The sequence below is a fragment of the Cydia amplana genome, chromosome 12 (assembly GCF_948474715.1).
Source record: "Cydia amplana chromosome 12, ilCydAmpl1.1, whole genome shotgun sequence".
NCBI lineage: Eukaryota > Metazoa > Arthropoda > Insecta > Lepidoptera > Tortricidae > Cydia > Cydia amplana.
In genome coordinates, this window is record NC_086080.1 from 17,681,329 (window position 1) to 17,705,082 (window position 23,754).

The following is a 23,754-nucleotide window of genomic DNA, read 5'->3' on the forward strand; positions in this document are numbered from 1 at the left end:
AGACGCGATGGCCGAATGTCAGCGGTGTAGGTCGCGAACTATTTGATATTTGAACATTTGAAACTTCATAATTTATTTCTTGTAATCGTAAGTATTCAAGGTGAACCTACGTTATTATTAATTGCAGGTAGATCTCAAACAATATTTTAAATTGAAGTTAGCTGAATATTTAACTTAGTTCCACCTCTACGATTCATCATAAAGACAAGCCTTAATGCTCGTCTTATCCTTAAAGCCAAGATAAGGTGCAGCTACATATTCAGATCCAGAGGCTGTATAATTGTAAGTCATCAATTTATAGTTAAAATATCTGGGTGACCGAGCTTCGCTCGGAAAACATATAAAAACTCGAAAATGCGCGTTTTCCCAGAGATAAGACCTAGCTAGATCGATTTTTCGCCCCCAAAACCCCCGTATAGCAAATTTCATCAAAATCGTTAGAGCCGTTTTCGAGATCCCCGAAATATATATATATATATATAAATAAATAAATAAACAAGAATTGCTCGTTTAAAGGTATTAGATTAACGAGTGGATTGGTTGGAGCCCATTACTTGTCACCGTCAATTTTATATGTAGTTTATTATTTATCTTAGACAAACACATGTTACAAATTATGATACAGAGTTAGAGAGTTACTCAAAAAAAAAAGTGACTATAAAACATCAGGTTTTCATAAACATACCTTCATGTTTTGATACTAAAACCGCAGACATATAAAACAAATATGTAAAGTATTAGGTATTTAACACAATGCAAAATATTAATTTTATACCTAAATATTCATCAGTATTACTAGAATATTATAAAAATAAAATTTACGAAAATTTACCAAATTTAAAATTAAAAAGTAATAATATTTACAATAATTCGAGAAGGATCAAAAAATAGATCTTCAAAAAAAGTCAAAAGGAACTTACGCAAAAGCTTCAGCCGAAAGCGCAATCCGGAAGTAACACCAAAGCCTATACCTTAAGCCTAGCCTTCTAGGATACGGTACACTACTACTACAAAAATACCATATAGAATGGATTTATTGTTTGAACATAACGGTTGGCGCGCGTTCGGCGCGGGAGTGCGGCGCGGACTGCGCTCCGACCGCCTCTGACGTCACAGCGCCCAATATAGCACCTCCACCATCCAAGCGATCTTCACTTGTCTCCCTAACTCTCTCCCTGTTTATAAGGTCCTTTTTTCTGTGGGCTTTACTAGGTAGATAGGTCGTTCTTGGTGGGTTGGTGGTGAAATGTGGAGCCGATGTTATTTTCGCCGGCGATTTTCGTCGCTTTTCCGCGCGGGCAAGCGTGCCTTAAAACGGCAATACGGGTGGCGCGGGCGCCGATGTGTATTCGCTTTGGGTTTGTTTTGGGCTTTATTAGCTTTTTAGCGATGATGGCGCGGTTTTTATCGAGTTATGCTAATTATTAGGTAAATAATAAGCGGCGGAGCTTTATAGAAAGCTTCTATTAACTTATTAGTATTCAATTTTGAACTTTAAAATATTTTGCGATGATTTAGGCAATTCTAAAACCTAACCTGTTCTAATGTTCGCCGTTATTTTCATGGTTTTGTTATCTTGTATGTCTAGTGTATATCATATCTTGTATATGTTCAAGTTAAATTATACTTTTAATATAGTATACTCTCCAAAACCTCAAATTAAATTCACATGCTTAGTTTCGGGGACTTGAAATAACACCCTATTCGTATTCCAGTAAGTATATCCGCTAAGAAAATAGCACACTAGGAAGAACCTAGCTAGGTCCCCTTTCATTAAATGCACCCTCGCCTCGCTAATGAAGCTACAGTGAAGTAATAAATCACCGCGCAAATAAAACAAAGAGCATGACGCGCCATCTATTTACTCTAGAAATAAACTCCCGCGCTATCCTTAGCAGATAGCGCCGTGCGTATCGTCCACACACACTCTTAAGAGGGGGCGTAAAGCTTTGGCTTAAAGGAAACAATAAGATATGGCACGCGAAACTTGCGACGGAAGATACTTATGGGCGTAAGCAGGTAGGAGCAGGGAGAGTTGCGAATTACCTTTTCGCATGTGTATTGTACAACGTTTTACAGTACATATGGCCCTTTAAATTTTCGACATACACACGTATAGTGCTAGTTACCGCAGTAGGGCGGTAAATTAGCACCATATGTACCTACTGTAAATGAAATGTAGACATGTTTACGTGTTATTTTGTCTATTCAGCCTACTTTAACCTTTTTAGGTTTTGATTGGAGTTTGCCTTTTCAAATATGGTCTAGTTTTCGGGTGATTTTTTCAAGGCTTTTGCTCTTGATTAAAACTTCTATAAATTCAATACAAAAAGTACAATTTTGCGTTATCCCCTCTCTTAAGAGTGTGCATATTAGTGTTATCGTCGACGTTGTTAACTAACGATTTTAACCTTATTGCCAAGGCATAAGGACCACCGATCGCTGCGTATGAATATTTTTATAGCGTTCTAATCTCAGATGCAAAACCAGGATAGGAATTAAGTGTTCAAACGAATAAATGAACATTTCATGGTGTAGTCTGGGTTAGTAATATTGCTTTTTTTACCGAAGATAATGCATTGCTGTTCGGAATACAAAATAAATAAAATGAATCGATGATAGAACTGTATAATAGAAAAAAAATATTATGAGATGTCAAAAAATACCTCTGTTGCAGGGCTATAACCGCGAAAATCGAAGTTCGCAAATTGCGGGCATTTTTCTCAGTCACTCTAATTACGCCTTCATTGGAGTAAAAGAGAAAGATCCCCGCAATTTGCGAAAAAGGGTTTTCGCGGTAGCCCCTCAGGTTCAATAAGAAAAAAAAAACCGGCCAAGTGCGAGTCGGACTCGCGCACGGAGGGTTCCGCACCATCAACAAAAAATAGAGCAACACAAGCAAAAAACCGTCACCCATCCAAGTACTGACCCCGCCCGACGTTGCTTAACTTCGGTCAAAAATCACGTTTGTTGTATGGGAGCCCCACTTAAATCTTTATTTTATTCTGTTTTTAGTATTTGTTGTTATAGCGGCAACAGAAATACAATACATCATCTATCACGGTTCGTGAGATACAGCCTGGTGACAGACGGACGGACGGACGGACGGACGGACTGACAGCGGAGTCTTTGTAATAGGGTCCCGTTTTTACCCTTTGGGTACGGAACCCTAAAAATATGTTAAAAGCGGAAAAAAACAGACAAAAGATACAAATAAAATGAAACTGTATAGCGTAGGTATCTAACTGTCCAATTTGTTTTTTCAACGGAAAATATACTCGTTTCTGGGATTATACGGACAACGACTTGGCAAGTTAGTCACACCTCTGTAATTTATTTTCCATTCAGATGTTCCAAGCTTTTCCGTGGAGCCAATAATTACGATCGGTGTGTACGCTGCCATCTGTTGGCATTTTCCTACAATAGAATAGATTGAGTGATGTAAAAAGATCCGACGGATGTCGATTTCGTCGGGTGACAATTAAAAGTCACTAACTAACACCATTGAAATTATTGGACAATAAACCGTGTTACAAGTGTAATAAAGTTCATTTTGTTACTTTAATTTATTGATAGTACTTAGTGACTTTTGCTTGTCACCCGACGATTTGTAAATTCACTGTAGGTACGGTGATGGGTGCTGCGTACCCAATCCATATTAGAAACCCACTGTAAAGGTAAGTCCATGGTGGGTATGGCATGGCATGGTTAGCCTTAAAACAAAAAAAAAAGTTTTTGTACTGCCATAAAATACATTCGCCTTAGGACAGCTTCTAGTGCGTGTAGGTATAAGTAGTTTATTAGGTACATAGTTAGACTAGGTAATTGTTAATGATAACACCTTGATGTCCTTGATGCACTATTCACGGCTACTTACGCAGCGGCTAATTTCAGAATAGAATAGCATATAATCATAGAATAAAATGTATTCAGGACGCTTATACAACAAAATTTCACAAAAATATGCCACAAAAACGATTTAAAACGTCACTGAAACGGTTTCTCTGAGCTTGGCATCAAGGTCACCTTATGAATACCTTGACGTTGGTCTTCCCTTGAAACCCTTTCAAAAAACGCAACCAAACTAAACCTATAAGAGGTAGTCTGTGCGGAAAGAGAAGAGTCGTGGAATGTATTGGGCCCCATACATTTCACGACTCTTATCTTTCCGCCCAGACTTTGAAATAGTTTTAGGGTATCTGCCACTTAGTTATAACTATCCTACCTTTGTGTGCTGAGGTCGCTGCTGATGCTGTGCGTCTGCCACGTAGTTCTTCATCCCGGCCATGAGCACGGTGGCTCCCAGGAACTTGTTCAGCAGCGCGCGTGCTTCCGTGTCCTCGCTCGTGTCGCCTTGCTCGATCACTGGGAGAAACATATCGGTCAATATGCAAACTCGGGTTCGCAATCTTACCGTGTCATAATACAGATATAATGCATAATTTTTTTCCGTCGGATTTTCTCGGAAACGTTCGTTCTCATGCTACTGCAGTCAACCTCAGTACTTTTTTTATCGAGGCTGACTGAAATAGCAAGTCACGTTCGTACGTTTCCGTGAAAATACGATGGAAAATAATTATGCACTGTAGTTCAGATGTAATCTTGTACCTAAAAGTTGAAGTTGTTCGGATTATTGAAGCCGATCCTGGGGATACAACTCACCACTCTAAAGATTCCCAAAAGTTGAAACGAGACAAAAAGGTGTTATTTATAAATAAAATCAACTTTTTACAGTGCATTTTCGACCAATGATCGCTCTGATTTCGGACATTGGCAAATCGCCATTAGGGAAGAGCTTTTAAAACCCAAGTCGTTATTTATCTTAATATAAGGTAATAAAAACAAATAAACTGATATTCCAGAAAGCATTGCTATAAAAAAGGTATCCTTGTACATATAAAGGTACATACGTACATACCTATCGGTCAACATTGTCGGTCGTCGATAAGGTTGATTTCAAATTGAAGACATATGGAAATAGCGCCTTATTGACAACCGACAATAAGTACTCTTTTATAATATTTAAAACTTTCGCGTTTTGCATACATATTAACTCCGGCCCTACCCTTACCCTTGGGTCAGTACCCTTTTGGTTGATTTTATACAACTCACCAATGTCAGCATTCTTCATCCTAGTCAAAATATCCTGTACTCCGGTGACCTTCGTCGTGCTGTCGAGGAAGGAGCGTTCCTGCGTCTTTCCCCCCACTCTCGTGGTTGTGGTGGTGGTGGTGCGGCCGCCGTGGCGCTCGGTGGTGGTGGTGGTGCGGCCACCGCTGCGGTCGGTGGTGGTGGTGACGATGGCGTCTTCGACGGACCCGAGGCTGTGCTCACTGTCCGTGCGCGCTAGACCTGGGGCCAATTTTTTTATGAAACGTCTACACATGTACAAGTTGTGAAAAGTTTCAAAACAATCTCAGATATCTTGGAAACAATCTCAGATATATCAGGACAATTTCTTAGGGAATTAAGGAAACTTTCATTATGGAAACGGAAAATTTGGATCCCCATAAAAATATAAGAATTTCCCGAAATGTTTCAGTGAGAAATTACGCAATTATTGGAAACTTTTCGACGTCACATATTCTCCTATCTTCTGGTTCGGCCAAGCTTCGATGACTCACTAGAATATGGTAAAATAAATCGACTAAACAGAAAGTCAGAAGTTAATATTTCCTTGGACTGTATTTATTTTTCATTTGAAATTTTTTTTTATAATAAACTAACCGGCGATTGACTCTAGTCACACCTTAAAGGAAAGTGAAGACAGAGCCTAAGATGGAGCTCACCGGTTCAGTAATACCCTCTTCACTTTTGATTTAAAGAAACAGAGGTCATATTTCTCAGGGAATACAGATAGCGGGAGCGTATTTTTTACGAAGTTAATAAAGTATACTGCAAAGATGTGCCTAAACTTAAAACCCACCAGCGTGTTGTGATGAGTCGCTGGAGACGCTGTCGCGCAGGCCCGCGCTGCGCAGGATCAGGCCGGCCTTCGGATACACGCTCCGCTCGCTCTTCGGTGTATCAGCTGATAAATAAAACAAACAAAAAAAAGTTTTCTTTATTTCTGTTTTTAAGTAGTCAAAACTCACTTTATATAGATTTTAAATCGAAATAAATGTTATATATACCTACTTAAAGAAAAAGTGAACAAGCCCTCGGTGGCAGAGCGTCAGAGGACCTACCGCGATCACCCGAAGTTCGCAAATTGGGTTTATGCGGGCATTTTTCTCTTTTACTCCCATTAAGGCGTAATTAGAGTGACAGAGAAAGATGCCCGAAATTTGCGAACTTCAGTGTTCGCGGTAGACCCTCCGGTGTCAATTGTCAAAGTTAGTGGAATAGAAGCCGCAAAAAGTTACTACATTGCAGTCGAGTTAGAATAATAGCGAGCTTACAATAGAGTCAAATGGTTTGTGAATAGATTGGTTAAAGACAGAAAGTTGATTACGAAACCAATAATTTGCGGTTAGCACGCGATATACTTACGTTTGGTTTTGGCAAGTTCCGTATACGGTCAATTTCTTAAATATGTAGGTATACAATTTTGGTTTTTATTACAACTGAATAAGGTGCGAAAGTGTTAATATATCTTTGACATCGATTGTACTCTGCATGATCGGTCACTGACACGACATTTTTTTCCTAACAAGCATAACTCATAATGCGTAGAATTTCTACTTCGTTATGGTATTATTCAACGTTATAAGTACGTATAGTTTTTTTATAACCGACAATATTCTGCTTGGCAGATAAATTATTAAATGTTATCTAAGTATAAAACACGTGTGTACAGTAATAAGCTTCTGTTCTTACAAAACTTCTGTTCGCGTTGTGTACAGTACCTCTCCCGCTTAGCTGCTTCTGCTGCTGGCTGAACTTAAGTGTGTAATTATGAATAAAACAATAGAAGCCGTAACTTACATGCACTCTTAATGTACTTCTCCGTGAGCGATTTCACGGAGCTCTGCCGGACGGTCTTCCTATCCTCTCTCCTTTCTTTCTTGTCCACCCTCTCAACCTTCTCACTCTTATCCACGATTCGCCGCTGGCTGCCGGTCTTCTCCATCCTGCCAATCTTATGTTTCTGGTCGTTTCTGACCGCGGTGACGTCACTGATACTGACGCCTCCCAATGTGTCTGACTCGCGTCGGTCGCTGTGCGTAAACTGTTCCAAGGTCGCTCGCTCTTCTTTCTGTAAAAAGAAACGAATACTCGTAAAGCCTATTTTTTTATTCGGTAGACTAAAATGACATTTCATAGTATGAAATGACACATGATGTTCATGTCAAGTCTATTTTTTTATTCGGTAGACTAAAATGACATTTCATAGTATGAAATGACACATGATGTTCATACTATGAAATGTCATTTTAGTCTACCGAATAAAAAAATAGACTTTAGTTATGCATATCGTCAGGTGACACGCAAAACTCACGAATTAATACTAAAAAATATTTAAACAAAAATCAACCTTCACTCACCGTATGTGCCTCGCTATAGCTCGATCCAGTGTCGCCTCCGAACCTCTTCGTGGTAGTAATGGCCGCCAAGCCGTGCAGCCTTGAAGGCGGCTCGCCCTGAGCCCTCAGAAGCGACTCTAGTGCCGCCGGGTCTGATGCGTACGCCGTCACGCTGACTTCGCCCTCCGGTGCGCCGCCGTTGCGTGAGTGGAACTCTTGGCGGACCACCGTGCCTTTTACTGCGAAGTAATGACAACATTAAATAAATAAAATAAATAATAACATTAGGGTAGCTTGAGTTGCACGCATTAAGTATATAGGTATCAAACTTCGAAATAAATTAAAAGTGGAAAAATTCACTGTCTTGGGTGGGACTTGAACCCACGACCACTGGATCACTAGTACAGTGCTCTTCCATCTGAGCTACCAAGACCGTACCCAATTCAGTGAATATTTCCACCATACATGAGCCCTAGGGAGGCTCATAGCGACATCTACCGTAAGAGTACTACATTTCTTAAACGGCTACTAGAGTTCCAAATCATATTGGAAATTCACCAGTAATGATGCGCTATATAGTATAGTAGTAGGTTTTTTTTATATAGGTATCCTTAAAGAAAAGATATGTATATTTTAGTGCCTTTTAAAATGAATTTGCTATTTCACCAAGGCTCAATTTATTGATTGACGAGTGTTGTTTGGACAACCGGTCACTACTGTTTCAATATAAATATTCGAAGAAGCAATTATGTCGTGTAGATCTTATCATAGATAAAGTTTTCGAAGGAGCAGTGTGCGTCATAGACAGGTAATGCCCCTTTCACAATTATAGCAACGGGATTTAGTGCACAGATATTTTATAATTTAGGTAGGTATAGGTAATTCCCCATTCTATCACTGATTGTCATAAATTGTCGCCGTTATATTTTGGAACGAAGCAATTTAATTCGTTATCTATAATGCGGACTTTTAAGAATTTAATTAAGTATATGGGTACCATGACAAATATGATCTAGGGTTCTTTAAATAAAAGCAAGACTACATAAATGGGTAGGCTTGTCTTATAATGGAACCGGCCAGTTCCTTCATCTGTCGTTATTTTCCAGTGAAACTGGAAACAATTTTGGTCAGTTTGTAATAAAATAAACAACAAGTGAGTAAAAATGAATTAGTATGGAAATAGACGATTTTATAGACATATAAAGGTTTAAAATTATCACCAAAGTGAGTGAAGGAAAGAAAACAAAAACTTCATATAAATTTATTTACCTACCGTTCAAATCGAAACTATTAATTCACGGTAAAACGGGACAACATGGCACAAGACTCGTTACCACGCACAACAATAAATAATACACAGGCCAACAGTGAAAGACACAACTGTAGCACGACCGCAGAATAACTAAACAGTAGCCACAGCACAACGACAATGATACCACGTTCACACACCAAGTAAAACGGAATGGCCGGCGCTAAGGTCTGAAACATTGCAACAGTTGCAAGAGAAAGTGGAGTTTCAGAACGCGAGAAAAACTACGGCTTGCAACGAATGCTGTAATCTTTTGTGATAGAGGCTTACTTTTGAAACGTGCCGGTGAATAAGATGTTGAGACGTGACGGTTGATGGTTATTTTGATTGCTTAGCGAGTTGACCGGCTTGGTGAACCAGCAAAATATAAGATCGCTATACGATAAGATTATGTATTAGTAGTAGTACCTATGGCGTTACTCATAAACGGCTGCTAATTAACTTAATCAGTTGATGATCGTCGTTTATCCCTATCTTTCGTTATGCCATAGAGAGGGACGATCATCAGCTGATTAACTTAGCAGACGTTTATGAATAACGCCGGTAGTGTTTACATCGACAATAAATATATTTTCGGAGAAATCTCACACAAGTTTTTGGAGTCCTCATGTTTTGTAGAGCATTTTAGTGATTTATTTTAAACTTTTAGGAATCTAAATTGTTCTGTAGAAACTAAATACCTTATTTTCTACAGAATATACGAGTGAGACGTGTTAGTCCCCTCTGTCTTATGGCCTAGGATATGATCGTGGAGATGTAGGTAGTTCGAATCCGTTAATCCTTTTGAAACCTCGAAAAAGGACACTCGATTCAAGACACTGAACTTCACGCGTTAACAGCCTAATTTAATATCTAGAGTATCGTAAAACTAAATTGAGTTCCTTTTTCTACAGTAGAATGATACTTAAAACTCAAGCCTTTAGAGTCTGTGCGGAAAAAAAGAGTCGTGAAATGTATGGGATCCAATACATTCTACGACTCTTCTCTTTCCGCACAGACTCTATCAGTTCTTGTAGGTCCTAGAGCTCATGTTACGGTGGTTAGTTTTAAAAATCTGAATTGTATATGCTGGTGCAACGACAATATAACCCAGCTGAATAAATATATGCGTAGTGAGTGATCGTGAATCAAGCGAACAGTTATTAAGGTTACTAACAGCCACTCACTTTGATCATTGGAAGACCTTAAGACATTGTAATAAGGTTCAGAAGTTAACAGTGTCGACGATGGAATTGTCACCGATCTGAGTAATGAGGTTACGCATGTTCATTATTGACATGTGTGACCGCTAATTATTCGTAATCGTTTTTTTTGGTTCCGTACCTCAAAAGGAAAAAACGGAACCCTTATAGGATCACTCGTGCGTCTGTCTGTCTGTCCGTCCGTCTGTCACAGCCTATTTTCTCCGAAACTACTGGACCAATTAAGTTGAAATTTGGTACACATGTGTAAGTTTGTGACCCAAAGACGGACATGTAACGTAAACAAATGAATTTTGAACATGGAGGTCACTTTTGGGGGGTAAATGAGAAAATTAAAAATAAAGTTTTTCAAAAAACTATAGACGTGTTACATATCAAATGAAAGAGCTTACCTATTGTGAGAATCTCAAATTTTATTTTTATAATTTAAGGATAAGCAATTATTTAGAAGTAATTCAAGAATATAGGAAAAAAAATACCATTCCCCCCCTCCCTTTATCTCCGAAACTACTGGGTGTAAAATTTTGAAAAAAAAAAACACAAAATAGTTCTTTACCTATAGATGACAGGAAAACCTATTAGAAATGTGCAGTCAAGCGTGAGTCGGACTTAATGTACGGAACCCTTAGAACGCGAGTCCGACTCGCACTTTTTTCTCTCGGCGGTTTTTTCTTGGTGCAAATTTTGTTTTTAAAAATAAAATGAATGCTATTTATTTATTTAAATTTTATTGCACGATAAAAATTGTACAAATGGCGGACTTAATGCCTTAAGGCATTCTCTACCAGTCAACCAATGGGTCAAACAGAAAACTTATACTAGCTATTAGGGTTAGGTGGTCGGATCTTATCGAATTTAGGGAAGGTTCTCAGAATGAGAAGATTATTTCATATTATTATGCTATTGCTATTGTTAACAAAAGGGAGCGGTTGGTATTACTCGTGTTATAAAGTAAAGGTTGTTACTTATATTAAAAACGCTTTGCTTTAAAAAAATATATTTTCGAAAAGAACATTGTACTGTCACATTTTTAGAATAAAAAAAATGTTTTCGGTCATTGCGATGACAAAGAAATAATGATTGAATTGAAGTATTTATCTATCTTTATGTATTGAGTACATTTTAATAATTTAATCAATATCCCCAGATTGCCAAACCTATGTAATAAGTTCAATGGAAATCAAAAGCACCATATAATGCTTACCTTGATAATTTGAGGCGCCATTTCTCAGCGCCTTGATGCCGAAGAGCGGTCGTCCGTCGGCGTCGAGCGGCCCCGGCCCGTAGCTCGACGTGATCACGTCTAGCGGCTTGGCGATGGCCTTGGACGGGCTCGGCGCGCGTCGAACCGCACCACTCTCTATCTTCTTGCTGCTGAACGTCCTCATCTCTGACGTAGTCTTTTTTAAATTACGATTCGTCACCCAAGACGGTTTCTCTTCTTGCTTTGGTTTCCTGTCCACCTCAATCGTTGTCTTGATAATAGTTTCCTTTTTGGTTGTCTCTCTTGGAATCTTCCATTCGGGACTCGGCGATCGCTGATGCATTCTTTCGACAGGGCTTGGAGATTTCCGCTTAGGTGATGGCGACCTTTTACCGTTCAAGTGCATTTCAATGGTGTCGTTAGACGTTTTACGCTCGTACGATTTTGTAGTAACTTTGCTTTCGTATTTCTGAGATTGCGATAGGTTTTTTTGGTTTTCTTGTTCGACGGTTCTTTTGTTGCTCACCTCTGAGAACTTTAGCTTGTCATTCTCATTGAGACCAACCTTTTTCATGTAAGCCGAAGCGTATTCATTGAAGCGGTTAGGCTTCGGTTTGGGAGAAGCCGTCTTGCTCGGCGATAGAGGTCGCATTTTTTTATCTGGACTACGCTGGCGGACTGGGCTCCTGGTTTTCACTGGAGTGGATTTAAGAGCTGGCTTCTCAGGGCTGTGTCGCCTCGGGTGTGTATCCTGTAGAACCTTAGTAGGTTCCTTGGCATGTCCGTTCAAAATTGGCTTCGTATGTTCCTTGGAATGATTGCGATCGGGAGATACGGTTTTCTGTGTCGCCGTTTTAATGTGACGTTCTGGGGAGACTGTCTTGACTGGTGTTGACTTGGGTTTCCGCTCAGGAGATCTCACTCTTTGCAACTCTGGAGTTTTGTTCCTCAAGTGGTGTTCAGGCGAAGCTGGTCTCACACGCTGTTCTGGAGATTTGGGCTTGGTCTGCCTTTCAGGGGATCTGTTCTTCGGAGTACTCACAAACGTATGCTTCGTAGTTTTAGTAAACGTGTTAGTATCCGTTACGTGCTCAGTCCTCTTCTTAGCGACTCTCATCTGAGCTCTGATACGTCGCCTCTGCTCGTAACCCACGACCTTTTCCAACTGAAAGGGATAAAGTTAGTGTAAGATTAGGCTGGCAACGAATATACAGATAAAAATGAGAATCATGCATATGGCGTGCTTACTGACCATTTGTTCCAACAGGTCGAGGTCGAAGACGTCCTCGATGCAGGGCTGGTGGTGGTCGAGGCTGGACCGGCGCCGCTCGCTGCTGACGGTGCTGCGCTCGATGCTGGTGCGCCGCAGCTCCACGCCGAACTTGCCGCTTCCACGGCGGCTGCTCACTTCCACTTCCTCTACTTTGGTCTCATCTCGGATTTGACTTGTCATGGTAGGCCTCTGGTAACCAGGAACTTTCTCTTGCGGCTTTTCCATTTCCGGTTGAGGAGGTTTTGGAGACTCGGGTCTTTGTGATGTCGGATGCCTGGAAATAACCGTCCTTGTAGTAGTGGCAGTTTCGATTGTTTGTCGCATTGGTGACTTGGTGCGAGCGACTTGCGGTGAATGGGGGGCAAGACGAGCTGGGCTGTCTCTCGGCTTGTCATCGCGAATATGACCAGGGCGTTGCGGTCGAGTCAATAAACCGCTTGAAGGACGATCCGTCGTATCCGTCTCAGTAGGAGCGTCAGGAACATCGTTTACGTCTGTTGGGAAACCGTCATCAAGAGATGGATGAAGAACTATGGTCGAATCAGTTTTTGGCGATTTTTTAATGACACCAATATCTGTTAGCTTTGCTGTCTTTGTAGTCTTGGTATCAACAGTATCCTTGGTTTTCTGAGTTGTCGCAATATTTTCAAATAGTGCTTTAGCCTTCTTCACAGCCTCGCTACTGCGTAGAGTTGTTATTTTTACTGCAGGTATTCTTTCAACCGGTTTGACGTTAGGACTGGCATAGTCCTTAGTTTTGGCGTGGGATGAAGTAGTTTCCTTTGAGAATGATCCCTGCCTTTGATCTCGGGAATGTAAACTTTTCTCTGTTGAATCTTGTTTTGTGACAGTTTTAGTGTCTTTTATGTCCGCCTCTTCATCTACACTTTCAACAATTTTCCTCATAACTTCTTCGTGTTGCTCTTTAATCTTCCTTTCTTTGTCTTCGGTGCTATGTGACTCATTCAAAAATTGTTCAGCTGTTTTAACGAACTTATTGACCTTGTCAGATACGCTCAGTAAACAGTCGTCACTCTTCAAAGATTCATCAACATTTTTAAGATCAGGGCGCTCAATTTTTTGACCTGGTTTTGTTTTTGGTGATTTTACATTTTCAGCAGTCTCTACAAAGAGATGAGCTTTATCATTGACACTCAATTTTGTGTAATCATCTTGATAAACAGTGTTTACATCATATTCATCGGTGACACGGCGCGCTGGACTCTTGTCTCTCGTATCCCTTGGGCCTTTGGCAAATTTATTTACTTTTTCTGAAACCGATAGCAAGCACTCGTCAGATTTCAAGTTTTCTTCGACAAAATCAGAGTGAACTCGCTTTTCTGTATCTTTAAAGTGTTTTGCTGCTTCCTTAGGCATGGTAACAGTATCCATTTTATTTGTAAATTTAGAAACTTTATCAGTAACACTCAAAAGGCAATCGTCGGCTTCGACTATGTCATCTTGGGTTCTCTTCACGAACAGTTCCTCATCTTCGGATATTTCAATAATATCATCAACAAGCGACTCTGTTTCGTGAATAGTGTGATGAGTTCTGCGACGGAATTCATCGTCTGGTTCACTAACTTCATCAGGAAGTCTGGGTGTCTGGACATCATCCATAAAACTAACTGGGGTCGGACAGATGCGATCAGGAGAATTCTCTCGTGATGACTTGGCTTGCTCGACATCGATGAGCACGTCATCGTCATCTGTTGCCATGTTTAACGCCGTTGCTGACTTGGGCTTCGGAGCAAGCTTCATTTGGGGTTCTTTGATTGTAGACTTTTGTGTCTTTGTCGTAACAGTCTGTCTAGTTGTCTTGGTTGACATATCACTTACTTGTATCTCAGGTTTGGATTTCATTCTCTGAGGAGATGGCTTTTTCGCTTTGATAGATATATCACTGGCAGTTCGTGTAACTTTAGCATCCGTTTTCTTAGGACTGACGTTTTCCTTGTTAATGTCGTTTTTGTGAGCCGGAGTTCTCTTAGTATCCGGTTCAGGTACTCTTGTAGGCGACGGAATTATCCGATGAATTTTAGTTGGAGATGTTTTACCAGTGTTAGTCTGTTTTGTAACCCCACTCTTCTTTAATTCGGATGAAAATACTGACTCAGTTTTTATGTTGATTGCCGTAGGCGTTGGTTTCCTAGTTAACTGAGCAGGCGCGGCCTTTCCTCCTTTAGGAACTTGAGGTGATTGAGGGCGCTCAACAGAACTTATGGGTTTTCTCGGAGACGTACTTCTAGCCTTAAGCGGCGTTTCTGGACTCTTCTCTGCTTTTGGAGTTGTCGGTGCTGACGATGGTTTCTTGGTAGGAGACACATTTCGTGACGGAGGTTTTCCGGTTTCCTTTGGTCCCTTTGGTGATTGTTCTTTAGTTTTCTCTTTAATTTCAATTTCAGTTTTTTTCTGCGTTACTTTGTCTTTTATAACGTTTTGCTGTTTTGTCGTCTTTACTTCTTCGATTACTGAATTACATGTTTCCAGATTTTCAGTAGTTATATCAAGATCGTGTAGGCTGGATGTAGTTTTGCCTGGACTCTTTTCTCGACTTGGCGATCGCGAGTTACGTTCCGGAGACAGTTTTCTGAGAGACTTTTGCACTCTGTCTAAAACTTCTTGCTCTCTCTCAGATGTAATGAAATCAATGTTGGTTTCAGTCGTAGAAGTTACTTTTTTGACTGGCGAAGTAGTTCGAGACTTAAATTGTTGAGGTATTTTAGACGGAGAATCAAGCCTGTTTGGCGAATCGGAAGGTCGCTCTGGAGTTTTACGTACAGGGGAAAGTGAAGACCTTGCAGATTGGAATTTGTTTTCAACCATTTCTGAATCGACTCGTTCCACGGTCTTCTTCATATTTGTAGCAGTTGATTTATCATCAGCGGTGCTAACAGAAATGATATCTTGCAGTTTAGTTGGGGAACTTTCCCTCGATGGCGTTTTTGACTTTCTATCACTTACAGGAGTCTTCTCACGACGTACCTGAGTAGTTTTGATTAGGTCGTCCTTTTCTTGGGAAATGAAGTCAGTCACTTTTTTCTTAGTATCCGTTACTTCCTGTCTGTAAAAATTTTGTCTCAGTGGGGATCCTTCCCTTGGGTCCGGGCTAACACATGGCGATACGCTTGGAGAGCTACGGTTAGACTCGGGCTCCTTTAGACAAGATGTTTTATCGGAAGTAGTTTTGTTTGTATCTTCCATCATGCCGAGAATCTTGCGACATCTTTCTTCATAAGTCTCCCTTCTTTCAAAAGGTGGTTTTACTTTAGCTGGAGGACTTGCATCAGGTTTCTCTGGATTATCTTTCTTTACGATTTTATGTGACGGCACATCCTTTATATTCACTGTAGGTGATACGTTGAAAGTCGATGGCGGTTTTTCAGTGGGAGAAACTTGGCTTATGCCTGCCGAAGGCTTTTTCAGAGAACTTTTTCTAGGAAGGACTTCCTTAATAGTAGAAGTTTTCTTTTCAGGTGACGGTGATCGACAAGGAATCTTGGACGGAGATGCAGACCTTTCCAGGGGAAGATTTTCTGGTCTTTTATATGTAGTTGTGGTTTCATCTGTTGTTTTAGTTTCATAGTAACTTTCGGCATCATCGAGATCTGTGACGATAGTCTGTTGCAGTGGCGGAGAGCAGAAATATACGAATCCACTAACAGACGTTGTAGGGGAACTTTGACCAGTAGAAGGTTCTTTTTCGACAGTCTTCGACTTCCTAGTCGGGCTGGTGGACGGGGTGACCAGTTGACGCGGGCGGTCTTTAACAGTGGTTTTCTTATTTATTTCCTCTGTTGTTCGTTCGGTTGTAATGAAATCAGTGCTGTTTTTGTACTTGTTATCTTTAGAAGGTGATTTCGATGGGGAAATGTTTTCCCTAGGAGACTTTTTAGTCGGTGAACTGGGCATTTCGGGAGTTTTTCTTGAAGTAGTTTTTTCCCGACGAGTCAGCGAATCGTATTTGTCTTCTCTGGTTTCCTTGGTGACATGTTTGACATCGTCTACTTCTTCAGAACGGCGGGTTTTCTTCTCGTATGTTCCAAACTTAGAAGGTGATGGCTCTCTTACTGGGGTATTCCTTTGAGGTATATCTTTTTCGTTTTTACGTGTTACTTTTGATGTTTCGGTTTTATCAAACTCACTGGTTTTTTTGGTTGATGTGTCACTCCTCGTCAGAGTGTCATATTTAATGTTTGTAGTATTTGTATTGATTGTGGTTTCCTCTAGCTCTTCAGAACGTCGTGTTTTCTTGTCGTACGTCCCATATTTAGAAGGTGAAGGCTCTCTTACAGGAGCAGTTTTGTCGTAAGTGCCATATTTAGAAGGCGATGGCTCTCTCATCGGAATGTTGCGTTTCGGCGATGTTGGAGTATCTTTATCACTGCGAACAGTCTTAGTAGTTTTATCAACTGAATAGTCATCACTAGTAGTAGTGTGATTTGACACAAACTTAGTCTTATCTACTTGATCGTGGAATGTAACTGGGCCCTTGGGAGGAGAGGGCGAGCGAGAGCCCGTGCGCAATGTGGAGCGGGATGGAGATTCAGGGCGGCAGTGGTCGGGGGTATCTTCTCCTGGAACCTTCCTGACCGGCGAAGGGCTCTTTCCATGTACTGGTTTATCAGGAGAGGCCCTTGAGTAGTCTATATTGGTTTTGTCAGTGCGTGTGTACATTTTAGTTTCCTCGTCAATGAATTTATAGTGGTCTGCCTTAACGCTGCTCGTAGTCCTGGTATGTTCAAACGGTTTACGCTCCGGACTTTGAGAAGGCTGTCTCGTAGGGGTCGAATCTGAAGTCGGTCTACTGGCTGTTGGTCTCATGTAGCCGGGCTTCCTGTCGGGGCTCACACTTGTCCTAGTGGGAGTTGTGTCGTTCGGGGATTTCTCCGCGCTCGGCCGGGTTGAAGAGTAAGGTATTTGGTACCCAGGCTTGCGATCAGGGCTTTGACTGGGTCTCGAGGACGAGACGTAGGAAGGATGGTCAAAAGGTGTTTTTGGACTAGAATCAGTTTCGGGTGGCTGATAAGGTTTTTGACTGTATGGCTTAGTCGGAGACCCTTCTCTATGTAAAGATCTAGACGGACTGGTGTAGCGGGGGCCCTCTGTAGGGCTTGGACTAGATCTGTGACTCGGTTTTCTTTCAGGACTCATACTAGGCCTGAATGTGGCGTCTTGCGGTCGCTTTTCAGGACTGGCACTCGGTCTTTTGCGGTAGCTGTCAGATGGCTTGCGGTCGGGACTCGCGCTATGACCTGGGGATGTATGCTGCGGTGGTTTCCGGTCTGGGCTGGTGAATCTGTTCGTTTTGGTCTCCGTCACTGAATGGGTGGAATGGGTGCTGGAGTATCTGTCAGATACGGTACGAGATGGTGAGTACCTGTCTACTTTGCTAGGGCTACCGCCGCGACTTGAAGGCTTTCTGTAGGTCTTGTCTGGGCTGATGCTACTTCTCAGTGAGGAAGTGCTAGATTGGAAAGTCCTGCTGCCCGGCGAAGAGGCTCTGGTGGTGGGTCGCGAGGGAGAAGGAGAGTCACCGCGTAACGTGCTTGCCCACGCTTGGTGCGTCGGGCTCAGGTCTTGGCTTATCTTCTTCTGTGTGAAATCAGACTGATAAGTCGTCTGATATTGATCAGAACTTACTTTCCTCTCAACCACTTCTTCTACTTTCTTATCTTTCGTGACATGATGAGTTCTTTCCCCGTTAGTTGTGATGTCATCTACCTTTCTTTCATCGGTGACACGTTGAGTATCTTGGGAAGTGTGAATGTCGCGCCGATCGGTCTTGTCATGAGTATCTTGGGAAGTGTGAATGTCGCGCCAATCGGTCTTGTCATGAGTATCTTGGGAAGTGTGAATGTCGCGCCGATCGGTCTTGTCATGAGTATCTTGGGAAGTGTGAATGTCGCGCCGATCGGTCTTGTCAATATTTGTTTCATAATCACGCCTTGTATCATGAGAAGTTGTCAGGACTTTCTTATCTGTGGCGTTCACGTTCGTGTTGAATGCACGTCGAGTATCCTGAGAGGTCACTTCGCGCCGATCGGTACTGTCAACATTCTCATAACGCTGCTGATTAATTTTTTGTCGAGATATTTCGACATGCTCATCCTTTTGCGTCGTGGTCGAGTAATCGCTACGTAAATTTCTCTTGAAATCGTTGTCGTCAATGTTTTTCTGAGAATCGACGATGTTCGTGATCTTGTCATAGTCTTCGCTAGTTTTTCTTGAAGTTTCCTTCACGTCATGTTTGGATGTGTAAGAGGATTTGTTCTCGCTCCTGGTTTGGGTTGAAGAGTGCTCGGAGCGCGTGGAGGAGACGGCAGGAGCGCGGTACTCTCGCCGCGTGCTGGTGACACGCGTTCCATCAGGTAGTTCCCGCGTTTCTATTATCACCTTCGTGTTGCTGTCAGGATAGTCAATCTTCCTGGACACCAACTCACCGTCGTGACTCCTCAAATTCTGTTCATAATCGCTTGTCCTTGTGACTTTTGTAATCTCATCATTTTGTCGACTCGACTTATAATCATCGTTGGTAACATATGGCACTGATTCTTGTTTCGTTGAGACCTGTTGAAATTTCGAAGAGGAGCTCGAAGTCTTGGTTGAAGAGGCAGAGAAATGTGAGCCGTCGTCGGTCTGTCGCACCACCTGCTCGTGTGCGGCGGTGTTGGAGCTGCTCTCGTTCCTTTTCAAGCTGGAATGCTCGTCGTGGTACTCCGTCACGGCTTGTCGATGCTTATCGACGGCGGCGAACTGCCCCTTTCCACCGTCGACATCGTATCGTCCTTCTATGTTGGCGTTGATGGACTTGACGTGCGTGTGGCCGTCGTCCGTTGTTCTGTTTTCTGACTCCACGTTCCATCCGGCATTCGAGAGCTCCTTGAGATCTGCAAAGAGGAAAGATTCTGTAAAACTTGTGGTGGTTGTTGGCGGTCTGTCACCAGTTAACGAAGCATTAGTTGGTTACTGGTTAGGTTAGGTTGGGTCATTGACCTCCCACAGACACCGCGTTGTGAAGCGTTTATGAAGACTCGCGGTCACCACACATATAGACGCTCTTTTTCATGAGTCAAGCATACCACTCAGTTGATCCAACCGAAGCATTCCACCACAATTTCGTTTACCTGTTACTAATTTTAATACTTCTGAAAATTATAGGAAGCCGAGTTATGGTCACATGAAATGTAACTGCGCCTGGCCAAAAATCAGCTTCCAAGCATTTTTAGAAATATATAAAGTAGCGATAAGTAAGCTTGTCCTTGGTACAATGCTTTAGAATTGCTTAATATCATTTGATAATACAATAACCCACGTTTACTCCTCAAACTTTATTGATTATACAAGTACAGGGCGTAAATGTGGACACAACCGAAACGGTTGCCGACTTTCAGCCATTCCTCTCTCTCTCTCTGTCCTAAGAATGAACCATTCCGTAAGGGAATGAATGAAAAATTCTCAAACCGAATCAGTAAGAGAGCCTTTGAATGTGTGATGACCATGAGCCATCTCGCTCCATCTAGCTAATCTGTGGGCTGCACCTTGGCCGGAGTAGAAGTCCTTGGACGGGGAGCCCGCGTCCCGGACCTCCTTGCTCTTGATGGACTGGAAGCTCTGGTCGGCGAAGGAGCGCCCGTGGCTCCGCGGGGCTCCGAACTCACAACCTGGGGAATCCACAACCGCTCTAACTGTGCACTGTTCGCTACACATATAGGGATAGATATCTATAAACAGATAAATACGATACATAAATAAAACCTACTTGTGGCAGTGCATCTAGCTTAAAATATGCTTCAGGCTTGAAGAAATATAGTTTATTTCAGAGGCGTTTATCTCAAACTTAAAATAGATAAGCAGAAATTGAAGGGATCGACTGACACCATGCCGACTAACTAGATTTCCCATTTGCATTTACAACGGATTATCTACCTATAACATATTGGTTTGCAGACTAAGAACGAATAGGTTAGGTTATATAGCCACTTTTCAACTCAATTAACTTATTTTATAAATAGGTTTAATATTTATAAAGTAATAAATATGTAGCTATAATCTTTTCCTATTTTTTGGAATTTATATTTTAATGGCTTATGTTAAAAATAAATTACCTATACCTACACTTAATATAAGTCACGGCAATGAAACACGTAGTTTTCACTTTAGCTGAGTGGAATTGAATTATTTCCGGTTAACCGTTGTATATGCAAATTCGGTGATAAACTTTGCTTTGCAAGTGATATAAATGATCTAATTACTCACCAAGTGTATACTTTCTAATCTACAACTATAAAAATAACTTACTTAAGCATGCTGAAACGGGTGCAAATGCCTCTACATATGAAGCGGCGAGCCGTGGCATGCTAAATATCTACTCTACAAGTCTACATACACACAAATTATTCAAATATCTAACTACAGTAACTACTTTCACATTCGTTTTAAAATATTTAAAAATAAGTGTGCGATTAACAAAATAACTTGAATCAAATCAAGACGACCGGTCTGGCCTAGCGGGTAGTGACCCTGCCTGCGAAGCCCATGGTCCTGGGTTCGAATCCCGGTAAGGGCATTTATTTGTGTGATGAACACTAATATTTGTTCCGGAGTCATGGGTGTGGTGTTTTCTGTGTATATGTCGGAGGCAGATCGTAAAATCGGCCATATCGAGATATTCCTAGGCATACCATGAAACGCCGCCATTTCAAGATCTGACTAGCGACTACCAGCCATATCGTTCAAACATCAACGTTTGACGATTTGCCTAGCGACGTTTAGGCATATCAAATAAGTAGGGTGTGATATTCCTAGGCATATCATGAAACGCCGGCATTTCATGATCTGCCTAGCGACGACCAGCCATATCGTGCAAACCTCAAGGGGCGATATTCCTAGGCAGATCATGAAACGCCGGCATTTCATGATCTGCCTAGCGACGACCAGCCATATCGTGCAAACCTCAAGGGGTGATATTCCTAGGCAGATCATGAAATGCCGGCATTTCATGATCTACCTAGCGCGACCACCAGCCATATCGTGCAAACCTCAAGGGGTGATATTCCTAGGCAGATCATGAAACGCCGGCATTTCATGATCTGCCTAGCGACGACCAGCCATATCGTGCAAACCTCAAGGGGTGATATTCCTAGGCAGATCATGAAACGCCGGCATTTCATGATCTGCCTAGCGATCACCAGCCATATCGTGCAAACATCAAGGGGTGATATTCCTAGGCAGATCATGAAACGCCGGCATTTCATGATCTGCCTAGCGACCACCAGCCATATCGTGCAAACCTCAAGGGGTGATATTCCTAGGCAGATCATAAAACGCCGGCATTTCATGATCTGCCTAGCGACCACCAGCCATATCGAGCAAACCTCAAGGCTCAAAAGGAACGTAATATTAAAAGGTACGATCTGGCAACACTGGACTCGGACGCAGGGCCATATAGAATGCAGCGCCACCAGTGGCAAAAAATGCAATTATTTTACGATACGATCGGTATGAATGAAACTAGGAATTCGAGAATACGTTGCTCCCATCGATCTGCCGAATCTTTTATAAGACAGATCGTAATATGCCTGAGTTAATTTTAGTCAGATCATGAAATGGCGGCGTTTCATGATATGCCTAGGAATATCTCATCAATTATTTTACGATGCGCCCGGTATGAAGCTAGGAATATCAACGAATACATTGGTCTGACCGATCTGCCGCCTCTTTTATAAGGCAGATCGTGATACGCCTGGGTTAATCTTAGTCAGATCATGAAATGGCGGCGTTTCATGATATGCCTAGGAATATCTCGATATGGCCGATTTTACGATCTGCCGCCGACATATATAAGTATGTATTTATCTATATAAGTATGTATATCGTCGCCTAGCACCCATAGTAGGTACAAGCTTTGCTTAGTTTGGGGCTAGGCTAGGTTGATGTGTGTAAGATGTCCCCCAATATTTATTTATTTATTTAAATAAGTACCCACCTAATCGTGGAAAATAACAATAAAGTAATATATAGAATTCATAGCAGAAACATGCAATAATACATTTGTTCTTTTTTAACGAAAAAATAAATATATACAATAAGTGGGCGTTTTCTTTTTGTTGTCTCCTACACTTTTTTTTTTCAAATTTGGGATTTTTTATGTTATTTCTACTCAGAATCACGAGCTCTTTCTATCCTAATATGAGAAAAAAAGTGTCCTAAGGTTTATATTTCCATTACGTCACCATTTTTCATAGACTTTGTATGGCGGTCGCGGAATGGAAAGATCGATAAATGTATGGAAATTTTGGGACACTTTTTTTCTTCGCCCAAATAAAAATAAAATAAAAATATGCCCAAATTCGCGCATAAAAATCGCCCAAGTACTTACATGATATGACCGCAACTTTTAATTTATTTGAATGCCAACATAAACGAAGATAATTGGAACAAAAACTTAAAAATCATTCAGAACATGAAGGTTGCTTTGACTGCTTACACCTAAGTATAGCGTTTATAGCTTTCTAACGACTAACGTTATATTGATATTTTATCCTTTTTTATATAAGTACCTTTAACTATTTTTTTATAGTAAATTAAGTTGTATTTACCTTTAGCATCGAGCGTGGGCTCGGGCGAGTAAAGGTTGCGCAGGCGCTCCTCGCGCAGGCGATACATGTGCGCGCGGATCTCTTTCTTGCGTGAAAAGTCCTCCGTCTGCTGCCACTGGAATAGCAACGTTATATACAGTTAGTAAGGTTGGGTTCAGGGTGAGGCATTAGGTGTACTGTTGTTGCGCCTGCAACTTTTCTCGTAGCAATGTGGGCGATATTCAAACATAATGTGATAATTATTGTAACAGGAGATTGTACGAGTATAGTATCATAAATTCTGTGAAATTAAAAATTCCGTTTGTATCTATCCTTGCATTACAGGTTACCGACGCTTTTAAAATGAGGGACATTATAGTGAAACAAACCCAACTTGTCAGTAGAAAAAGGCGCGAAATTCTAATTTTCTATCAGAAAGTCTTCGCGCCTACTTTTTTTCAATTTGCTTTTTAGGGTTCCGTACCCAAAGGGTAAAAACGGGACCCTATTACTAAGACTCCGCTGTCCGTCCGTCCGTCCGTCCGTCTGTCACCAGGCTGTATCTCACGAACCGTGATAGCCAGACAATTGAAATTTTCACAGATGATGTATTTCTGTTGGCGCTATAACGAAGATTTGTTTGTTTGTTTGTTGTTGTACTAACAATTATGGATCGTATGGATTTGAAATAAATAAATAATTGAAATTGAATTGAAAATA

General features: G+C 41.3%; 2 protein-coding genes and 1 non-coding gene across 3 annotated transcripts in view; all 3 read right to left on the reverse strand.

The window, feature by feature from the left end:
• LOC134652766 (uncharacterized) overlaps nucleotides 1-691 on the reverse strand; it is a 30,474-nt gene extending 29,783 nt beyond the window's left edge. The window contains exon 1 of the mRNA XM_063507928.1: nucleotides 686-691. Within this exon, the coding sequence (XP_063363998.1) occupies nucleotides 686-691 (6 nt within the window). The remainder of the gene's footprint in view (nucleotides 1-685) is intronic.
• A 3,524-nt stretch (nucleotides 692-4,215) lies between these two features.
• Nucleotides 4,216-23,754, reverse strand: part of LOC134652768 (mucin-3A-like) — a 55,779-nt gene continuing 36,240 nt past the window's right edge. The window contains exons 3-11 of the mRNA XM_063507929.1: nucleotides 23,056-23,170; nucleotides 19,996-20,118; nucleotides 12,434-19,344; nucleotides 11,182-12,346; nucleotides 7,488-7,705; nucleotides 6,928-7,198; nucleotides 5,927-6,031; nucleotides 5,113-5,352; nucleotides 4,216-4,365 (exon numbers count right to left, since the gene is read on the reverse strand). Of these exons, the coding sequence (XP_063363999.1) occupies nucleotides 4,217-4,365; nucleotides 5,113-5,352; nucleotides 5,927-6,031; nucleotides 6,928-7,198; nucleotides 7,488-7,705; nucleotides 11,182-12,346; nucleotides 12,434-19,344; nucleotides 19,996-20,118; nucleotides 23,056-23,170 (9,297 nt within the window). The 3' untranslated portion in view covers nucleotide 4,216. The remainder of the gene's footprint in view (nucleotides 4,366-5,112; nucleotides 5,353-5,926; nucleotides 6,032-6,927; nucleotides 7,199-7,487; nucleotides 7,706-11,181; nucleotides 12,347-12,433; nucleotides 19,345-19,995; nucleotides 20,119-23,055; nucleotides 23,171-23,754) is intronic.
• Nucleotides 7,827-7,899, reverse strand: Trnat-agu (transfer RNA threonine (anticodon AGU)). The gene has a single exon. It is a non-coding gene; the product is annotated as a tRNA-Thr (tRNA).